Source organism: Ascidia mentula, chromosome 6 (genome assembly GCF_947561715.1).
Source record: "Ascidia mentula chromosome 6, kaAscMent1.1, whole genome shotgun sequence".
NCBI lineage: Eukaryota > Metazoa > Chordata > Ascidiacea > Phlebobranchia > Ascidiidae > Ascidia > Ascidia mentula.
In genome coordinates this window covers 12,790,196-12,809,844 of record NC_138571.1, presented here as the reverse complement: position 1 = coordinate 12,809,844, position 19,649 = coordinate 12,790,196, and the positions used below count along the sequence as shown (strand labels likewise).

General features: G+C 38.2%; 4 protein-coding genes across 4 annotated transcripts; 3 read left to right on the top strand and 1 right to left on the bottom strand.

Annotated features, from left to right (window-relative positions):
* Window positions 1-136: 136 nt before the first annotated feature.
* On the bottom strand, window positions 137-7,356 carry LOC145905817 (centrosomal protein of 89 kDa-like). The gene is made up of 19 exons (XM_082993111.1): window positions 7,317-7,356; window positions 7,030-7,097; window positions 6,697-6,841; window positions 6,333-6,424; window positions 6,172-6,241; window positions 5,999-6,066; window positions 5,726-5,839; window positions 5,251-5,425; window positions 4,963-5,043; window positions 4,505-4,677; window positions 4,164-4,274; window positions 3,786-3,811; window positions 3,609-3,724; window positions 3,359-3,539; window positions 3,222-3,285; window positions 3,002-3,105; window positions 2,366-2,597; window positions 1,925-2,094; window positions 137-1,472 (listed from the first exon to the last, which is right to left on the bottom strand). Exons 2-19 carry the CDS (start codon window positions 7,057-7,059, stop codon window positions 1,376-1,378), a joined length of 2,049 nt encoding a protein of 682 aa, XP_082849237.1. The 5' UTR covers window positions 7,060-7,097; window positions 7,317-7,356; the 3' UTR covers window positions 137-1,375.
* Window positions 7,357-8,961: 1,605 nt separating this feature from the next.
* LOC145907472 (uncharacterized) lies at window positions 8,962-10,311 on the top strand. Its single transcript, XM_082994875.1, has 2 exons — window positions 8,962-10,015; window positions 10,251-10,311. The coding sequence occupies exon 1, from the start codon at window positions 9,059-9,061 to the stop codon at window positions 9,953-9,955; it is 897 nt and encodes a 298-aa protein (XP_082851001.1). The 5' UTR covers window positions 8,962-9,058; the 3' UTR covers window positions 9,956-10,015; window positions 10,251-10,311.
* Window positions 10,312-10,955: 644 nt separating this feature from the next.
* On the top strand, window positions 10,956-12,392 carry LOC145907473 (uncharacterized). The gene has a single exon (XM_082994876.1). It carries the CDS (start codon window positions 11,324-11,326, stop codon window positions 12,131-12,133), a length of 810 nt encoding a protein of 269 aa, XP_082851002.1. The 5' UTR covers window positions 10,956-11,323; the 3' UTR covers window positions 12,134-12,392.
* A 10-nt stretch (window positions 12,393-12,402) lies between these two features.
* LOC145907471 (nucleoporin 88-like) lies at window positions 12,403-18,917 on the top strand. Its single transcript, XM_082994874.1, has 13 exons — window positions 12,403-12,650; window positions 12,933-13,102; window positions 13,443-13,682; window positions 13,935-14,114; window positions 14,525-14,726; window positions 14,997-15,141; window positions 15,440-15,579; window positions 15,898-16,055; window positions 16,357-16,509; window positions 16,692-16,883; window positions 17,178-17,310; window positions 17,827-18,035; window positions 18,514-18,917. The coding sequence occupies exons 1-13, from the start codon at window positions 12,435-12,437 to the stop codon at window positions 18,575-18,577; spliced, it is 2,202 nt and encodes a 733-aa protein (XP_082851000.1). The 5' UTR covers window positions 12,403-12,434; the 3' UTR covers window positions 18,578-18,917.
* Window positions 18,918-19,649: the final 732 nt, after the last annotated feature.

The following is a 19,649-nucleotide window of genomic DNA, read 5'->3' as shown; positions in this document are numbered from 1 at the left end:
ACAAAGTTTTTTGAGCAAGGCGTGATGGAACATTGTAGTGATCAAGAGGTCTTGTTGTACATTTCTGCTGATGTTTTGCTTATTTTAAGTGTTTTGATTATTTTCAGGTACCCAGCACACTTAAAAGTAATTTAAGTTTATTAAAAACGCAAGCATCAAGTGACAGCGCCGCAGACATACAGTAACGTACGACCAAAGTAACAAGACGACTGCATTTCTTCAGCGTAAATAACGAATACAATCACAGCGGAGTTCAGAAACACAGCAAAACGACGTTTTACAGTGAAAACAACAAGTATTGGCGAATCAGTATAAAACCAGTAAGTTTGGGAATTATATCATTGGTGATGTGCAAAAAGTTAAGCTGTATTATTGTTTTACATACACTGTATGTATTAGAATGGGTGCATTTTTGCGGTAACTGCGTAAAAGTGCTGCAGTCGACTGCAATTTTGTTGTTCACGAAAATGAATTGGGCGGAATTAAAAAGGCTGGGGATTTTTCGTATAAGCCTCGCCAATGCAAACACTACAATCAAAATTGGACGAAACGCCGAAGATTAACTACAAAAAATTTGCGAGTGAATCAAAATTTACAAGTGTGCAATAGCAAGACGAAAACTAAACGAGCGGCGTTAAAATATGATTGCGATTTGGGCGCAGTGCAAACGACGCGATCGACGGAGCGTAAAATCACATGACCTCTAAGGGTACTTTTAAGGAACCTACAGTGAACAATTATAAAATTTAGTGGGGAGCAATATGTAAAAAAAACATACATACATTTTGCGGGTGGACCATCAGGATGCCGAACTGGGTGTGCGAAAAATACACTGCTGAACAACGAGCGAAAAAAATTAGCCAATAGCTACGGATATAAAATAATCTCGGAGAGCAAGTAAGCGCGAATATTACGAGCTGCAAGCAGTTAACTGTACAACACCGAATCACAAGTGTTTGTTTCAGTACGGGTGAAGAATTGGAGGTTACAAAATAATGAGGAACAAAATTTGGACTCCGTTTAAAAAGTTCACATGGGCGGTTTTAACAATGGGTTGGACGCAAGTTTTGAGCAAAACATATTTTGAAACCACCTGATGCTGTTTTCTCGCACCTCAAACGACAGTTTTCTATACCTTAAAATAATCCTAGAGGCCATTTTACCATTTAATAAGTCTAACATATACTGCTAAAATATATGCCAATAGAGTGTAGACAACATTGTTTGCTTGGATAAAATGTCTGTTCGGCCAAGTTAATCAAAATTTGGATGCCAAACTTGCTTTAAGTAACGGCCGAAGCGAAAAAAGACTGCACCGCACAATATACACATATATGAGGGATGTGGTTTTCAAGGTCAGCTCAATGGTACAAACTTAAAAGACGACTTTCGACTTGTGAAGAGACTCCATCATTCGCTTGTTCTCATTTTGAGCTGCTTGCCAAACGTTTTCTAATTCCGTCTCCATTTGTCTGCAAAAAAATTAACGTGATTTGAAGTTAATATTTGTTTTGATCTAGTTATGTTCATATTCAGTTACTATTTTGCGATGTTGTTTTTTCTGCCACGGCAACTATAGCAATTTTAAATAAAGGTTGTTTGTAGCATGTAGCACTCGTCTTGCAAAACAAGGCATGGTATATTACGTAACAAGCCATCGTGATATTAATTTAGCGTAGACATTTTGCTGAAAGTGTTTAAAATCTGTACAAGCAAATTAACTACAATATGGTCGATGCTGATGCTAAAAAGTGATTGCATATTCATAAGATAGGAAGTTATTATTTTTTTTAATCTAATTAAGACAAAACGCAAAAGTTCTACTAATCTCCAATGCGTGAAAAACACAAAAAACATTTCATTTTGCACAAACCCAACATCCGTAAATAAATCAGTTCTATCCAAAATGCCTAAAACGCCTTACTTTTTGCTCCGGGCAATAGTCTCCAGGTCACTCTGCTTCTTCTGCAGCAACTTTCGCAGGCGAGCCACCTCCAACTCGTGCTCCATCATGTGGCCGGCATGCGTGTCCTCCACTTCCCTCAAGCGGTCATTGATATCTTTGTTTCTCGTCGCTAGTTCAACCTTGCATTGCTGGCGAAATTGAAAAATACTTTTTTTTTTATAATAAAAACAAAGGCAGGTGATTGACAGCATTGGTCAAGCGCCCCACACACACACTAAGAAGAAAACCTGGTCGGGATTCGTGCCCAGGATGTCCTGGGTTCAAACCCCGGTGTGGTACAAAAAAATACACTTTTACGAAAAAGGCGAAAGTCCAAATGCTACATAACTTTAACTAACTTCAATCCTATATTATTTAAAGGGTTGCACCCCCAACAAACTTCACCGCAATTCCACCGACCTTTAATGTCTGCTCCATTTTACCGAGTTCCCATTTTTCACGCATGGACTGCCGCAGTGCATTGTGGGCCGTTTTCTGTTCCCTTTCAGCCAACGACGCGATGGTGGCTCTCTCGCAACTCGCTCTTTCGGCCACTCTTATGACGTTAGCAAGGTGCAGCTGACATTCCATCTCACGGGTCTCGGTAGCTTCAAGAGAAGCGCGAAGTTGTTCGATTTCAAAGTTTAATTTCCTGCACATAAAGAGCATATCGTCAGACGAGTTCACAGAAAAGGTCAACAGCCCCTTGACGTTTTGTTGCATATGCCGCACGATACATGTACATTAGCAAGAGGTTTTGGAGCAAAGGGCTCTTCAGGGAACCTATTTTGATAATTCTGGTCCTTAAGATGCGTAACATGTCTGGTAGCACTGCCAATAAAGTGTTTAGCAAGAGATTTTTCGCTGGAATAACCCTTAAACCGGCAAAGAGGCTACACTAACATGCCTGAAATCGCAACCAAACAAGTCTAGGGACAGCGTCAGTCATTAAATCCACATTCTTTGCACAATAGTCGGTTATATTTACACTACATCTTTCACTGCTTGGCGAATGTGTTGTTCTTTGTTTAAAAATTAGGCAAGAATATTTCATACATTCTGGCAGCTTTTTGTGCGTCCAGTTCTCCCTCAAGACGTTTAACTTCGGCTTTTTCCTCCGCTTCTCGGAGCGATGACTCGCTCTTCTCCTTGTGTGCCTCCTGGACAATTTGAAAGTAAACGTCAAGGCTATAGCGTAATCGTTTAAAATAGGCTGAAAATAGAGGTTGTACATTTGTCTGTTTCTATGGAAAACAAAAGGGCCTTAAATTATTACCTTTAGTTTGATTAGCATTTCTTTCATCTCTTTAATGTGCATCTCGTTGAGATCTTCAATTTCTCTGCGCAAAACGTTGTTTTAAGACTACAAAATCTCAATTTAACCTTTGCCGGTCGCCGAAGTTCAGGTCTTACGTTTTGCATCTGGCAAGAGCTGACACGTGGTCGCGGGCCGGTACTTTTTCGCTGCTCTCGATCTTCAGCTTGTCGAATTTTTCCTGGAGGTCGAAGAGCTCTTCCTTGAGTACCTTCCGATCTTGCTCTGCCTGTTCCAGCTCCGCGTCGGTGTGTGCAAGCCTCTTCGATAGCCGAGCGACTGTTTTTTCGTAATATACAAAGTTTAACACTTGTTTGGAGCAGTGTTATTGGACAATGTGTTCTTTACCTTCGTCCACGTGCTTTACGTGCATGTCCTTCGCTTGTTTTTGCATCATTTCAAGTTGTTCCATGAGCAGGTGGATTTCCTCCACCATCAGGTTGTTCTGGTCCTTCAGATTCGCCCTGTATACATTTGGAAGCTCGTCAAATAAGTTGCATTGTGTGATGTTTTAAAGCAACTTACAGTGTTTCTGGTGCATCCGAACCAACCTGGTAAAAAAGCGAACACTCGTAAGCAAAATATTTTTTTGTTGTTAGGAAGTTTTACTAGTTTTTAGCAAATTTTTTCACCAAAAAACATATTGCACAACATTTAGGTTTTATTGCGCAATATTTAGGTTTTATTGCGCAACATTTAGGTTTTATGGCACAATATTTAGTTGTGCAATAACTGTAGATATAACACTGGGCCACAATCGTTATTCTCTAAAAACTTTTTAACTGCAGAAGTAAAAGTTGTAGATGTCTGTTTAATATTAGCAGCAGGAGAAAGAAAACAGTTTCGGGAAAACGTGAAACGAAATATTCAGACCAAATGTCGTGGGTCACTAAAGGATCGAACCTGTTTGCGGATAATCCCCATTTTCGCTTCGTAGCCAGCTATCTTCTCATCCTTGTCTTTCAGATTTTTATCGTAGCTTGCAAAGAGCGGCAACAGCTGTCGATAATCCGACTGGAAAAGATTAAGTTATGGGTCTTGATTCGCTACAAAATCATAATTCCTTTTTGTGTATAAAATATCAGTCTTAAAGACCGTCATATGTTGTCTGTTTTTCCATACAATCAGTAATGGAAGTAATGTTGTATTTTTTAAAACTGCTCGTGTGAAAATATCCATTACTAATGGGTTTAAAAAGAAAATTCGCGAAGGCCATAGACTACATAAAACCAATTTGTTCTTACCAAATTTTCATTGTCGAATGACAATTGGTCGGTGAATCTCATGGTGGCATTTTTGTCCACATATTTTCCTAATTCGGAGTTAAGGCGGTGTACGGCCTCCTTGAGAACCTGATTTTCGTCTACGAGTTCCTGCAAGTTGTCTTTCAGAACCACCTCCTCGGCACTTGCGAAACCTGCAAGACCAAGTTATTATTACGATGAATTTTTCTGCGAAATAAAACTATTAAAAAATTAAGTAAATTATTTTCCAGTTCACCAAGCAAAGCTTGATTAAAGTTTTTGGATAAAAAAGTTGTATATCGTGGTGGCTTTTGAAAGAGTTGGGAACTCTGCCGTTTTGAAATATTATCAATAAAATTCAACACACTTTGCCAGTTGAACATGCGGTCCAGTCAACCATAATAAAACGAATCTAAATGTAAGACTTTATCTAAACTTATCATCCTAATCATTCTTACTGTGGTCTTTTAGATAATCGCCAACACGAGACTTATCCGTCTCTCTTTGATGTTTTGAGTCTTCCAGTGTCCCATCATGATCTAAACATTTCAATCAAACAGTCATTTAGTATGCGTAGGTCATACGGTATTACAGCAACGCTCAAAAAACTTACCAGGTACCGCCCATTTGGCAACAAGCTTTTTTTAGTGTAACCAACGTTTTACAAACCTCACAGTAAAGCTTTTAACATCTGGCAGCTACAGTGGGAACACAAAAAACTCTAACGAGAAAGTATGTCCGCTTACCTCTCATGGAAGAAGACTCCTGCTGGTTTCGCATAAGTTGCAGGATCATTTCTCTATTTTGCTCATCCCGAAGTCGCATTTCTTCCTCCAGAGCCTCTTGCCGTTCTACAACATCTTTTACACCCCTAGGAGAGCCAGACAAACTGCTGATGGGTTGTTCATCAGTAAAGTAGTCCTGTAAAATATAAATTTTTACATTTGATATCCTAGTTCTATAAGTACTGGTTTCATCCCAATGCCATGTGTGGAGCGTGGTTTGTACAAAGTTAGGCACAAAAGGGTGAATTTAACCTGAGGTGCATATCTGACTCATTACCCTCATAGTTTAATTTAATGTTTAATGCATTTGAACAAATAAATTTCATTCTATGTTAAATAAACTACAAAATACGTCAACATTTCGGTGGAAAGTGTAACAACAACTTCGAATTGTACAGTATTTTTTTTTCATTCTACCACAAAAAACACAACTTACATCTTCAGGTGATGGCGATTGTAGGGGAAACTCTGCCTCCTTCGGAAGCAGTTTCTTGCGACTTATTGATCTGCCACCTTGCTTTGGTGGTTTGTTAAAACTGTGACGAGTGTCCTAAACAGAAATGCAAAAATTTTGAAAACAATTTGATGCTGGTCTTTTACACTGCGATCCACACTTTCATAGACAATAAGTCAGCAATCACAATACTGCAATGATCAAACTGTGTTATGGATGTGTCTGCTTTGTTTTGAACTTACATTCACCACTTACGTGTTCTGAAGGAGAATAATGGAGTGGTAGGTGGTGGGCTGAATCAATACGGGTTGGAACAACATGTTCTAAAACAATTTAATTTAAATTTATTAGTCAACGAATATTATCCTGCAGCAATGTTTCATAACATACAACAATAGTTATAAAAAAAACTACTAGTTTACCCTTACCCTCTATGAAATGAGGCTCTTCCTTCTTCTGTCTTTGTGACTTTTTCTTGATGCTGGCGTAAACCTCCCCCTAAACAAACAAAGCATTGTACACAGTTAAGCCAACTAACAACACCCTACAGTACTGTGACATGATGAAGCAAACTTCCCCAGTTCATTACCTCATGGGTTGAAGTGCCAGGAGCTTGTTTCATCTGCTCATATGCTACTTCAAACTCATCGGCTGCACTTTTGCCCATTGCTATTGCTGAAACTGAAAAACATGCCAAATATGCCTATTTGAAAGACGAATGCTTTAACAAGGACTTGAAGCTTAAAAAAATTTTTTTTTAGTACCACTTTCTTATAAACATAACCTGAAATCTTATATTACCTGTAAACCTTTGATTTTAAACAAATTACCTGAAACCATTGCATTGTTGTAGTAATAGTACTGGTATGTAGCCTACAGTGATATAATGTTGGTATTGCTGGTTCATTATTTTGTCAAATAGCCAAAACCTGTACGTTAGAGTATGTCTTTACCTGTCTTGTGGGCAAACAGAGCCATGGGAACCACAGGTGATGCAACAACCTTTGTTTTCTTTTTCTTGGATGGAAGCACGGGCCCTGGGCTGTCAGGAACTGCCACAAATGCAGCAGGTGGCACCAGCGCACCACCAATGTGCCTCTGGAACATACAAAAATGGCTAAATGCCTACTGTAAACTTAGAATTTGACACTAATGTAAAGTGTACAACACAAAATTAACTACAGAGTGGCTGGCAGGATACAAAATATCCAACTGTAATTTGCCCAGAAAAAATTGTTTGACTTGGGCTATATTAAAAGTAACAAAACTAGTCCATAGTTACTTACATATTGCTCTTTCTTTTTGAATATAGACATCACCTTGAAGTAGATATAACTAATAGCACCGACAAGACCTAAAGACAATTTTCAAATATTTAAATCATGTAATGCTTATGCGAATACAACTAGATGGCCTGTGACAGGCTGTGACTAGAAAAAAACTGCACATCTGTTTCTTTTTCTGTATAGGTATATTTAACAAACAATAAATAATTTATTGTGTACATGGTTACCCGACAGCTGGCTTAAAAAAAACTTTAAACAGACATATCGAGCAAAACTTTAAACGTTACCAAAGTCTCTGCGCACTGTTGTGTTCACAAAATACCAACTAAGTTCTTCGCATTCCAAGCCTCTGAAATATTTTCTTACGCATAGCGTCATTGGATACTGTGACGTAATTTCAGGAACGCCCTATTTCCAGCTGTTAACAATGCTAAACAATATTTTAGTATTATTTTTATTGATAAGCTTTAATATTGCGGTTTGCTCAAAAAAGTAATGTTTTGGCGGTATTTTTCTGGAAATGCATTCAATAAATTGCTTCAATAGTTAAATATTTACGGAATGGAACCAGCAATTGAAAGTCAGGTAATGGCATTGCAAATTGTCACAGATGTGTTTTGAGTACGCAAACTAATCCGTAAACCAACCACAGAAGGTAACAGAAAGTCACGAGCTTATATCTAGTAACGTATTTGAAACATTTGACCGATGACCAAATGGAAAGTGGGCTCTGCGCAGCCAAACAAGGCAGCTCGCAATTTATCACGGATATCAAAAAAGGCCACATCTCTGACTATGTTTTGGAAAATTGTAATGACATTGTTGTCAGATGAAGCATCATATTTAGACTACGGGTGTCCACTGGGCCACGTATTGTTTTGAAGGGACACAGATGGTTTGTTGGAATGTTTTGAATTGCACCACTGCGACCTAACATCAAGTCTGTCAAGAAAGTAACATTCTGACACCGTTGTCGCAAATATATAGGGCGATATTAAGGACGAGGCAAAAACAAAGAGATAATTAATTGCTGCTATTATGCTCGTCACAGAGTGGAAAGCGGTTTCGGAAGACCAAGTTCAAAAAAAATATCAAAAATGTTTCCAATTATGACAAACCGAATTCCCTACAGTTTTATCTAATCGGGCCGCACTACAATTCCTAGGACCCTGCCCGTGTAGCTGCATAGTAATATTGTGAAGGTTATTCAGACGATGTATGTATGGGCCCTATTCCGATTTTCTAGTTTGTCAATAGAGCATTCTAAATCAGTAGTCGGTAACCTTTCATTAGCCGCGACCCGAAGCCAAACTCTGAAAGTTGATGGTTGGCCGTTTGTTTCCATGACTGTTAGTGAACTAATTGGGGACATTTTATGCAATTTGTTCTTATTTCATACTGCAATAGCACCCAGCGAGTCAAATAACTACTACTATTTGCAAAGAGATTGTGATGGCTGAAGGGGTTGCCGACCCGCAATATCCCTGTCCTGGGTGGTGTCGCTCGTTCGTGGACCTCAGTTCCAAAATGCAAAAATGGTTTTAAGTGATCTTTCTAAAACTTCCCAAACTATGCCTCAAATGTGTCTAACAAACAAGCAGCTTATTTAATCCAAATTATCAAATGCCCGTAAGCATAGACGATCACCCGGCCTTCGTTCTACGTCATGCATGATTAGTTCAAAACAAACTTGGCATGAGTTGAGAAATGAGAAGGTCGGTCAGCAGTACTATTAAAAGACGCAGATCGGTTTACGGACAACGTTCTTGTTGTAAATTAACTTGCCTGTTTATAAGTTTGCGTTTTTTTGCAGTCAAGTTTTTGTTTACCCTAATATATGTTCTTGCTTTTATATGATAACATTAAACATGGTAGGCTACAGCATTGTGATTTAGCATTCTAATTTTTTGGTGTACTTTATTGGCCAGGGACGGACAACAACCATGCGGACTGTTTTTCTCATTAAAAAGTGGTAGTGTTAGGTATTTCTATACAGTTGGGTTGATTGGCTCAAATAACATGCTCACTGATGATGCAACATGTGGCTGCAAAACTCTTTGGACCGTCATATCCAGCAAGGAAAATTACTGCTTCAATTGAAAAAGCTTTATTAACATCAAATTATTTTGTTCGTCTTGTGCACCTCTCTTCACAAGTAAAATTGGACCATTATGAGATACTGGGTGCAAAAAGAAATGCCTCTGCCAGTGAAATAAAGCAACTATATTTGGAAAAGTGTAAACTGTACCATCCTGATAAACATAACGGAAATGCTGGTATGCATGAAAAGTTTGTCCAGGTTAGGGAAGCTTACAGCACCCTGAGCAACCCAGTGGCAAGAAAAGATTATGACCATGGCCTGCAATATCGTGATATGAGAAATCAAGGTTTTGCTCGACATGAAAAATCCACATATAGTTGGAACAACGCACACACCCGGGCTAAACCTGAAGATGTTTGGAGGACATGGCAAAACAATGCTCATACTAGGGCAAGACAAGAAGGGTGGCATTCATGGCATGAGAACAATGAAAGTTCATATCACAAGGGGTATCAAACTTACAATGGCAGAGACTATGGAGCAGGATCAAGACGAAGTTCATACAATTCCAGAGTGTACAATGACCCTCGTGTACGCAGGGATCGCCTTAACGAATACTGGGAATCCGTGTACAATCAAAGCCGGAACAGCCATAAACATAATTCACATCCATACAGTAAATCTATTTCTGCGCAAGAGAGATCGTTAATATCTGTATTTCTTCTAACAATATTTTTTGTTCTTGCAATCCGTGCCTACCTCAGTTTATGCAGCAACAACAGGCCCTATGATTTTGAATATTATGATGTCCGACAAAAACAAACTCAACCTGAAAATAAAAGGCCCCCTAAAGATGGCGGTGATACAAACTTTGAAGAAGCATGACATTATTATAGCTGATGTGGGTGTATTAGGAAATATTAGTAAAAACATGCAACATTACATGTAAGTTTTGTGTCCACATATTTTTGGGAACAAGTAACAAACCAGTGTACTTTTGATTCAGTTTGTTGTATTAACAGTATGTTTGAACAAGTGAAAATCAGTAAAATTGAATATGTGCTCCCTGCAAATACGAAAGTACTTTTTGTGCTACCCAAATTCAAAACATTGATTCACGTAGATTTTACCAAATTTATGTGCTATGTTTTTGCCAAACTTGTTTTTTTTCGAACAACAGGTAATGAAAAAAAACACAAAATGATGCAAAAATGGAAGGTTATGAAATTGCTGTTAAATCTGCCTTCAAATAACTCTCCTCAACGAAGCATAAGCATTTGTTGGGTTTTAATGAACCATTATCATACCCTCGGTGTCTCTAGCTCAGCCAGCATGGACGAAATCAAGGGAGCCTACATTGAAAAATGTAAAATCATTCATCCTGATGTCAGTAAACAAGAGGACAACTCCCATCAAGACTTTGTAAAAATAAACCAAGCGTACAAGGTTTTGAGCAACCCCCAATCGCGAAGAATATATGACAGCCACCCATCAATATCTGGGATCAACTTTAAAAACACTCACTACTCCCGGAATGAGGAGCTCAACAGCATGGGATGGACAAAAATGCCTTCAAACCGTCAACTGCGGAAAGAGTTAAAATACAAAATAATTCCTCTCACTCTATTAATTGTTATCATACACATGCTATTCTTCATTCGTTTCTTGTGGAGGGCACCAGTTGAACGCCCAAGCGAGGAAGAATTAATGAGACAGGAATATTCAACTTATTTGCGCAATCAGCAGCGCTTGAAATTATTTCGCGAAAGTCAGCAACTCCATGCACAAAATACCATCGAAAAGAAATAACTTTTTCTGGTATTTATGTCATATTACTCGCCCTTAATTCACTGTGTGCGACTGCTTTGCATTCGGTAGAGTTTAAATTAGTATTTCTGCATTATGGTGCCTGAATGTAAAGGCAATTCATGACACGTTTACTATGCACAAATCGTATTGAACATTTGTTGCATTTTTGCAAAATGTTTTGTCACCATAATATATTATTATTATGGGTTAAATCTGCATATATTTATAACAGGGGACATGTCATTGTAATACACCATCTACTCCAGCAAAGTTGCTCAAGTAAAAATTAATTTAATCCACCCAATGCATTAAGTTATTACCTTTTCTCAGGCACAAACCACAAAAATAAATGCATCTATAGCAACCACAATATTTATATGCATACTCTATTGGTGGTTGTATTAAAATTGCGTCTGATCTATTTTGTTTTATTTTCTTTCAGAAATGCACATTTTTAAGTACGATGTATTCAAAACAATGTTGCGAACATTTCTGTTACCTCGGCATGCATTTACCCCAAGCAAAGTAGATGTTCTTCGTTGGGTCTCAGTTCAAACTGACCAAACCAAGCAAGACCACTACAGCACTCTTGGTGTATCAAGGGACGCCTCTACAAAACAGCTCAGGGATGCATTTCTAATGAAATCCAAAGAGTTACACCCTGACTCTGCACCCCAAAATGTGAACACCGAGGCTGAGTTTATTGCTGTCAGAGAGGCATACTCAATCTTAAGCAAACCCAGATTAAAAAGATTATATGATGCTGGCCTGCCTGTATCCTCCAGTGTATTCGACAAATCAAAACACGAAGGTGGCATTGGCAACATGAGAGCTGGTGACCATGTGCATAATCCAATGAGATCGAACGACTATAAAAACCCTTATGCACAGTATGACGAAGCACGCAAAGTCGCTGATCGGTGGACAGACTACCACAACCCCTATGGCACTAGTAGAGCAAAACGCCGCATGAGGGAAAATATCAACTCATCATTTTGGTCTGAATATTGGTCACATTCCAGAGAACATGGTGGTGGGGGGCCACAGCTTCCAACCCATAAACAAAAGCCAAAGCGGTACTGGAAAGTTGAGTTAGTGGCCCTTGCCTGTCTTGCCATTATGGTTGCAGGGGCTGTTATCACATTCACTTTTCTGTATGGCACAGACCCTAACCACCCTGTCGCAATGCTATACCTAATGTCCAAAGATTACATCCGTTTAAAAATGTCAGACAACTCGGACAGGGGAAATTAAGCTACGTTTGTTATCTGTCGGCAAATTTTATTTAACCGTGAATGTCTTGATGTCAGTAAACACTCACTGGTGAAGCTGGAGATTTTAGATGTCTATATTTGCATGTTTTGCATATATTTGAAATTGATCAGTTAAAATATAATTATTACAACAACATTTGTGGAAATACAAACTAACCTTATTGTCTATTAATGTGAATTACTGTCATTTTGTAATGGTCGATACAGTACATACATGTCCCTCCTTCTACATTTGCTTTTTCCATAAGGTTCTCGGGGCATGTTTACTTAATTTAAAAGAAATGTTTGGTGCACAAAAGTTAAACCGATTGCTTGCCGACCACCAAATCTTCGAGCATGTGAGTGATCGTGACAGAGACCAAGTCGACCTAGAAGGCACCGAACAGCTGTTACACATACATGGAGGGAATTTGTTTATTTGGAATGACCCAAAAAGCTGCCTCCTTGTCACTAATTTGCGCTCGACACTCAATGAACCTGAGTCTGAATATGTGCAGGTAAGAATGTATAGTTATTACTGACCTGAGTAACCAAATCTTTGTTTAAAAACATGATTTAATGCCTTGGTGTAGGTTATTTTCTTCCAAAAACAAATTGATTTTGAATATAACGTTGACCTTTAACTTGTTAACGAAGAAGTTATTTTTATTCAAGCATTAGATTTCGGCATATATAAATTATGTATGATATGCAGCTAAGTATAAGCATAATAAAATTTGGTTTCTAAACTTTTCAATATGGTGCAACTAACTTTGTGGCTACGTATGTTGTTTGTGCAGGTCCTGATGTGCCAAAACCCTCCCTTGTTCAAAGTGCATAAAATCTTGTTCAGCCCACAAGGTGGACATGTGGCTTTGATAGGAGCTAGAGGAGTTTCGATACTTGCTCTTCCACCAAGATGGGGAAAAGATGCAGAATTCGAAGGAGGAAAAGATCACATCATCTGCAAGTGAGGACTACATTGTTAGTTGTGTTCTCTGGGTTGTAAGTGCAGATTTTACCAAGAGCTTATGTGGCTTCGATCCAGCTCTATCGCTAATATTGCAGTCTGCCCTATTGTAAAATGAAGTATTGGTGACTAACCTACTGTCAGATTTTTTTCAATTTCGGCAACTTTCTAATGTTAACAATCATATCACTAGATGTCAGCTTTGCATTTTGTTATTTTTTCAAGTAAAACAAAACTTAAATACTTAGTAATTTTTAATACTAATCTGGATTATATCAGCAAATAATACTGTGTTAAGCAAGATGATGCTTAGGTTAACAAAGTGTTGTTCAATTTGCAGAAACTTTCCAATTGCTGAGAGGTTTTTTGTTACAAATATTTCTGTGCAACTGGTGCAAGCATCATGGTATCCCATGACAACCAGTCCCTCTCCTCACATCTGTGTCTTGACATCCGACAACACATTCCGCATCTACAACATCCACGCAGACCCACAAACAGCATTGCAGACACATAAACTGACTTCTCCCATTGACAACAACTTGTCCATGAACGCTTCAAGGATATCCCTTCTCTCTATGTGAGTTTTGCGTTACAGAAACCTCAAATGCTTTTATATTTTTAATTTTTTAGATAGATATTTGTAATGGATTTAATTTGTGTTTGCTCTTTTATTATGTGCTTGCGAAGCAATGTGTTGATATTTTTTAAATTTATTTAAAAAATTGGTGTCACCGAGCATCATGTATGTTTGAGATTGCATTTAGTTTTTGCACCATTCCTATTGACTATTTTGTAGCTGTGCCTACCAACTGTTAATTCATTTTACCAGGTATTCAGTCACGTCAGGACTTGGAGAAACAGTAATCGCATTTGATTTCGGTGCAACGCTTGATTATACGCCAAAGAAAAAGTTTGCCAAACAAACAGAAAGTGTGCAACTTCAGCCTGTTTACCTCTTGCAAGGAAATGGAGATGTGCTTTTGCTATTTACCTGTCTCACCAACAACCGGTAGGTCCTTAATTTGCTGCTGTTATGTTTATTTATGGATATAAAGTGACCAACATTTTGGTGAGGGTCTGATTACAGATTGTCAGTAGGATAGGACACCTTAGTTTAAACTGCCAAAAGTGGTAAACTCTTACCACCACAATATCGGTCTTGCAAGCAAAACAACTTCTGCTGAATACAACTTTAATATTAACATATTTAACCAGAGGCGGATCTAGAAAAAAAATGAGGTGGGGGTGTCCGAATTTGGTCACGCAAATTATCGCGTTTTGCTTAGGCTAAAATACACCAACTATCATGTTGAGGGGGGTGTTCTGACACCTAAACACCCCCCCATAGATTGGCCACTGTATATACTGAAAAATGTGTTAGACGTGATTAAAACTCAATGACTATTGCCTTTCATGCAGGTTCAGCAAAGGCAAACTGCAGGGTCCACTGATAATGTTGCCTGCAGCCGAAGATAATTACGGCGTCGACTCCTGTTCCATTCATGTCATGTCCACCACACCGACAACTGTTGTCATAGCAACATCCCAAGGCACTCTCCACCACTGCATCGCTCTGTGGACGAATGATAGAGACAGTGAAGATACGATGATAGATACACAGGTTGCAGAAGTTACCAACTAAATAGTGTGTGTTTTGTTAGGAAAACAATTTTTTGAGCATTTCGAAGTAAAACTTTTGGCAAATTATACTTTTGCTGTACATTTTGTATAGTTCAGACTCACAATTTGTATAGTTCTTAATGAAAAGCATTTATCACATGTATACTTTTTTGCATTGTTTTATACTGGACATGCAAAAATTTGATTTTGTTCATGCGCAAGTTTTGAAATTAATTGTTTGTCTAAAACTTGACCACTTCAATTATCACAGTCTCTACGGTCAAGATCCACCCGCATAAAAAACATCCTCGACGATCTCACTCCACCAACACTGTATGTTTACGAGACAGTTGAGTTGGAAATGGACTTGACTATGGAAGATGACGTTGAAAATCATCTCATTGATTTGTTTAGAGGTATTCTGTTTTAAACAGTTGTTGTACACATGTTTTTTTTGTTTTCAAACATTTTCTTGTGTGTTTATTATAATACGAATGTATATTATATTATGTGTAAAAATTTGTTTGTTTAAATATAATCTAGTTTGGTACCAAATAGGTGAGAGCCACCACAAGTCTTCGTCTGGCTATTTAGCTTGCAAACAATCACCAGTCACTAAGCTGCATAGGTCTTAATAGTGTCCCTGTCTGTCTATTGCTTACAGCTGTAAGATTTTTTATGAGATTGTGATGTCAGTGGTTTAATTTTTTGTAGATCCAGTCTTGCCTTCCCGTTATCACTGTTGCACATCTGTTGGGGTGCACTCTATCGCCCTCCCCTGGCTGATAAAAATGGATGAATTTCTGCAAATGGGTGATGATGAAAACAATGGCCTGCCACAAGACCTCACCCAGGTATCACGCTGCAACTTTGTATTTGACATATTCCTTGATTTATCTGTAGAACTATTAGAAAACAATGCGTGCAAATTGCCTAAATGATGCCTGTTTGATCTTGATTTTAATACATGGGGACTACAGTAAGTGTAGTTAAATTTTGCTGGCCTGTTTATAATACTTTGATATTGCCGAACCAAGGTACCCAGACAGGCTGTTGTGTTGCACTTACATACAAATGCATTTCCAAAGACAACAAATACAAACGAATATGCCTGTTTTATTTTGTAGTAAAGTATTTTTTAGACCCATGTGTTGGTTAAAACAATTTTGCAGGATGAGCCTTGCGTTGTTGAGCACATCCTGTGTACTAAAAGCACATCTTCAGCACCACCATGCTTCATAAAAGGTTTCAGCATTGCCAGCGATCCCCTGTTTGGACCTGCATTATTATGTCTAACAGCAGATGGCCAATGTACCTCTCTACCATTGATGTAAGTTAGTTTTGCAAATTATATGGCAAATGCCGAATTGAAATTTTAAAATTACTTGTAAGAGTCTGGGTTAGTTTTACGGAAAATATGTTCTCTGTTGTTGGAATAAATACACCTTCGTAATTGTGTGTTTATAATTTCAGTCGGAATTCTTGTTAGTCACATAGCTTTTGAAAACCATGAATCTATTTTTCATTCATTTTTGAGAAACATTGATTCAACAACATCAGCCACTTGTCAACAAATGTTGCTTCTCATTCATTGCAACATAAAACAAATCTCCAAACTCTATTTATGACAGGAGCACCCATGTAGGACAAGCACCACCTCTACTCTCTGCTCAGCAGGATGATGATGCAGAGACGGGGTCACCACTAAAGCGGGTTGGAGATACTGATTTTGAATCACATGTCCGCTCTCTGTTGAAGCGGGATCTCTCCCAACCACTTATAAGGTGCCTATTTTTTTCATTACATTACAAATATTAGTTATTAAATTATTTTGTTTAATCGAAAAGCATTTCTAACACTGGTTATTTGATTTATGTAAACAGTAAACTAAGAAACATCAAAGGAGTGCGACAATTTATACACTGTATGCATATGTTTGTTTTTGCAACCTACACAAATTTCCTAGGGCCGGGGATTGGAACAATGCCTCTAGTGAGCGTGAGTGTCTACAGCTTGTTACCAGGGCGACGCAAATTTTGCGCAGTGAATATCTTCTAAAGCAAAAATTGGCACAGGATGCCATCCTCCGTCGAGTTGCCCTTTTAAACGATCAAAAGCAACAACAACTGGAAGATTTGGAGGAATTGGATGGTTTAAGGTAGATTCCTAGGACTGTGTTTGTGTTATAAAAAAAAAACAGTTTTTGTATTGTATATTTCCACTTTTTGAAGATTGTGAAAGAAAGTTTTCAAATGTTCTAATAATACATACCATATAGGGTTAAATGTGATCATTAAGATTATCTGATGTTAAAGAGTAAAAAAAAAGGCTCGGTGTACCTTATGCAGTTTTTACCATACCAATATCACTCATCCATGTTGTTGGGACTTACATTGTTAATTTTCACCAAAAACTGTGGTATTTTTACATTTGAAAATAATTCCACTTGTAGAGGGAGTCTAACTGCGGGCGCGGAGAGCATCGCTGAAGAATATGAAGAATGTAAAGATAAACAGGACATGCTTATGGCGCGCTTGGAGAAAGTCACCAAGTTGATAAAGGATCGTGATCCTGTCTTGTCAAGGGTAAGTCTGTAATTTTGAATATAGCATACAAGACAGCATATTTTTATCAATCATGTTAAATGTTTTTTGTAGTTGCATTTAGAAGATGTGTAATCTTGTTTTTTATTTTGTTTTGTTTGAAAAAAAAATACTAAATTATTGTGATGATTATTTATTTTGGAACCATAGGCTAAAAATTTAGATCCATTTCATGTACAATATCAAGAAAAAATATAAAAGTTTTTAAAACTGCACGCTTTTGCACAAAACTAGGGTTTGGATTACGCCTCAAAGACCTTGATTTCCAAATCATAATTTATTTCTTCCAAAATTTTTGTGTTTTTTTATTAGTTCACCATATCCAATTACGCCAGTGATTTTTAACCTTCATTAAAGTTAACATCCTTATAAAATCACTAACCATTTCTCGAACCCCAGGAACAGACGTTGCTAGCTTGAAAACAACTGATGTAAACGTTCAGTTATTTCAGCGTACTCACTAATGGCCAATATCACACCAATACTTTTACATTACAGGCAGAAGTGACGATGGGCAAGGAATTAAAATCTATCAATGACAAACTGCAGCAAACCGACAACCGCATCAAGCAGCTCAAAGTAAAGCATGAGTATCAAGCGAAGCAGTTGACCAAGGCCAACCAGGGTGGTTTAAACCCTACCGCTGGCGGTGGAAGTTCAAGTCACTCTGTGCAAGTCGATCATTTCAAACAAAATATTATCGACCAGTAAGTATTATTTGTACGTCTCGCGTGCCATTTAGTTTATTGTTAACAATCCCCTATCCAGACCCATAGACGTTTAACCCAGGGGTGGCCGACCTATGTCGCATTGCAAGGTTACAAGTGACATGTTATGTAACCCAGAGATAATAAAACAAAAGTAGGTAGGTTACATATAGCCAGAAGCGAATTTATTGAAATTATTCGGGTCCAATTACTTAGCATAAGTAAGAATAAAAGTCGTAGTAGTGCATCACAATCAAAAATGTGGAGTAGCAAACAAAAGGTTTACTGCTTCACCAAACACCTAAAACGGCGTGATATCTAAAAAAAAATCGATTAAACCTTGCCTTATGCTTTAGTTTACTGGTGTTAGGTGGTGCTGAAATTGCATAACCTGAATCAAATTCTCTTGATGCTAAAGTACCTTATGTAAAAAAGGACGCACAGGTTTCTTATTTAAGATCCTTTTTTTGTGTTGCAGGGGTGACAAAATCCACGAGCTCATCAAAAAACTGAATAATTTGACCGTGCAGGCTGGGTTGTGACGTGGCGGGCTTGTTACATAAAGTCTGACCTCTAAGTGACCATGAGAATTGGCGAAAGCGTCGCAAAGAGCTTTGTTATGTCGGCTTCTACTGCCAGGTGGCGATATTGACGGATTGTGGAATCGCGAATCAATTCCTGTATTTACCTTCGTATTGACCCCCACCTGTTTCCCTTTTTTTGGTTTCTGTGTTGTTGAACAAATCAGCAGTTTTTCTGGACTGTGGTTTCCAATATGACAGTGGGGAATATATGCATGGGCATATGCAAGTATCGATTTAGTAATTTCAAAAAATCGTTATAGCAGATTTTCAAACTAAAGTGAAGTGACCACTAAATACATTTGCAACTGATTGATAAATACAAAGAATCTTAGTTTGGTATCATCATTAAAAACGTTCTTAACTTTGGCAGTCAGTCTCAATTTCATAATCATAAATTACTTCCGAGCAAAATGAACGCAATAGTTTCAGGAAATTCGACTCTCAAGTGATTGTGCAGCCGCCTTGCATGGGTTCCTCATAGCCCGGTATAACGTCAGTATTTCGTACCATAGTTGGATGGGTCGAAAATTTGAGGGGAATTCCTCCATTTACCGTTGGTAAATTCAGGTTCATTGTGGTCGATCTTTTCTTGATACGAACACCCATATTTGCGCGAATCGTTCCATAAACAGCGGATTGCGTAACTTTTTGGAACACTCGAATGCGAGTGTTTGTGCTGTAGTTTGACTACTTTTACATTGGAAGATAGGTCTTTAATATATTTATAATCAAAAAAAAGAATTGAATATGCGTTAAAGCGCACCAGCGTACCTTGGCCATAATATACCCCGTGAAACCACTGACCTCCTGTCGCTCAGTTGGTAGAGCGTTGGACCTAGTTAGCCCAGGGTAGTGAGTTCAAACCTTACCGGGAGCTTGATTTATTAAACGTCAGGTACAAGTTGCTGATCCAGCTAGGCTGCCAAGCCTGAAAACCTCATGTTCGCAACGTGTTTAGCACGACATGACAAACCCACTGAAAAAGAAAGCATTTCGTTTTGTATTGACGAAAAATTACACATGTTCGGTG

What these genes read in the sequence shown, in the direction of transcription:
- LOC145907472 (XM_082994875.1), top strand. Translation starts at nt 9,059, where the DNA reads ATGATGCAACATGTGGCTGCAAAACTCTTTGGACCGTCATATCCAGCA.
- LOC145907471 (XM_082994874.1), top strand. Translation starts at nt 12,435, where the DNA reads ATGTTTGGTGCACAAAAGTTAAACCGATTGCTTGCCGACCACCAAATC. An exon ending in TCTCATTGATTTGTTTAGAG is followed by an intron (nt 15,142 to 15,439) that starts GTATTCTGTTTT and finishes AATTTTTTGTAG; the next exon opens with ATCCAGTCTTGCCTTCCCGT. An exon ending in TGCCACAAGACCTCACCCAG is followed by an intron (nt 15,580 to 15,897) that starts GTATCACGCTGC and finishes ACAATTTTGCAG; the next exon opens with GATGAGCCTTGCGTTGTTGA.
- LOC145907473 (XM_082994876.1), top strand. Translation starts at nt 11,324, where the DNA reads ATGCACATTTTTAAGTACGATGTATTCAAAACAATGTTGCGAACATTT.
- LOC145905817 (XM_082993111.1), bottom strand. Translation starts at nt 7,059, where the DNA reads ATGTCTATATTCAAAAAGAAAGAGCAATAT. An exon ending in AATCGCCATCACCTGAAGAT is followed by an intron (nt 5,426 to 5,725) that starts GTAAGTTGTGTT and finishes TATATTTTACAG; the next exon opens with GACTACTTTACTGATGAACA. An exon ending in AAATGGAGCAGACATTAAAG is followed by an intron (nt 2,095 to 2,365) that starts GTCGGTGGAATT and finishes CAATTTCGCCAG; the next exon opens with CAATGCAAGGTTGAACTAGC.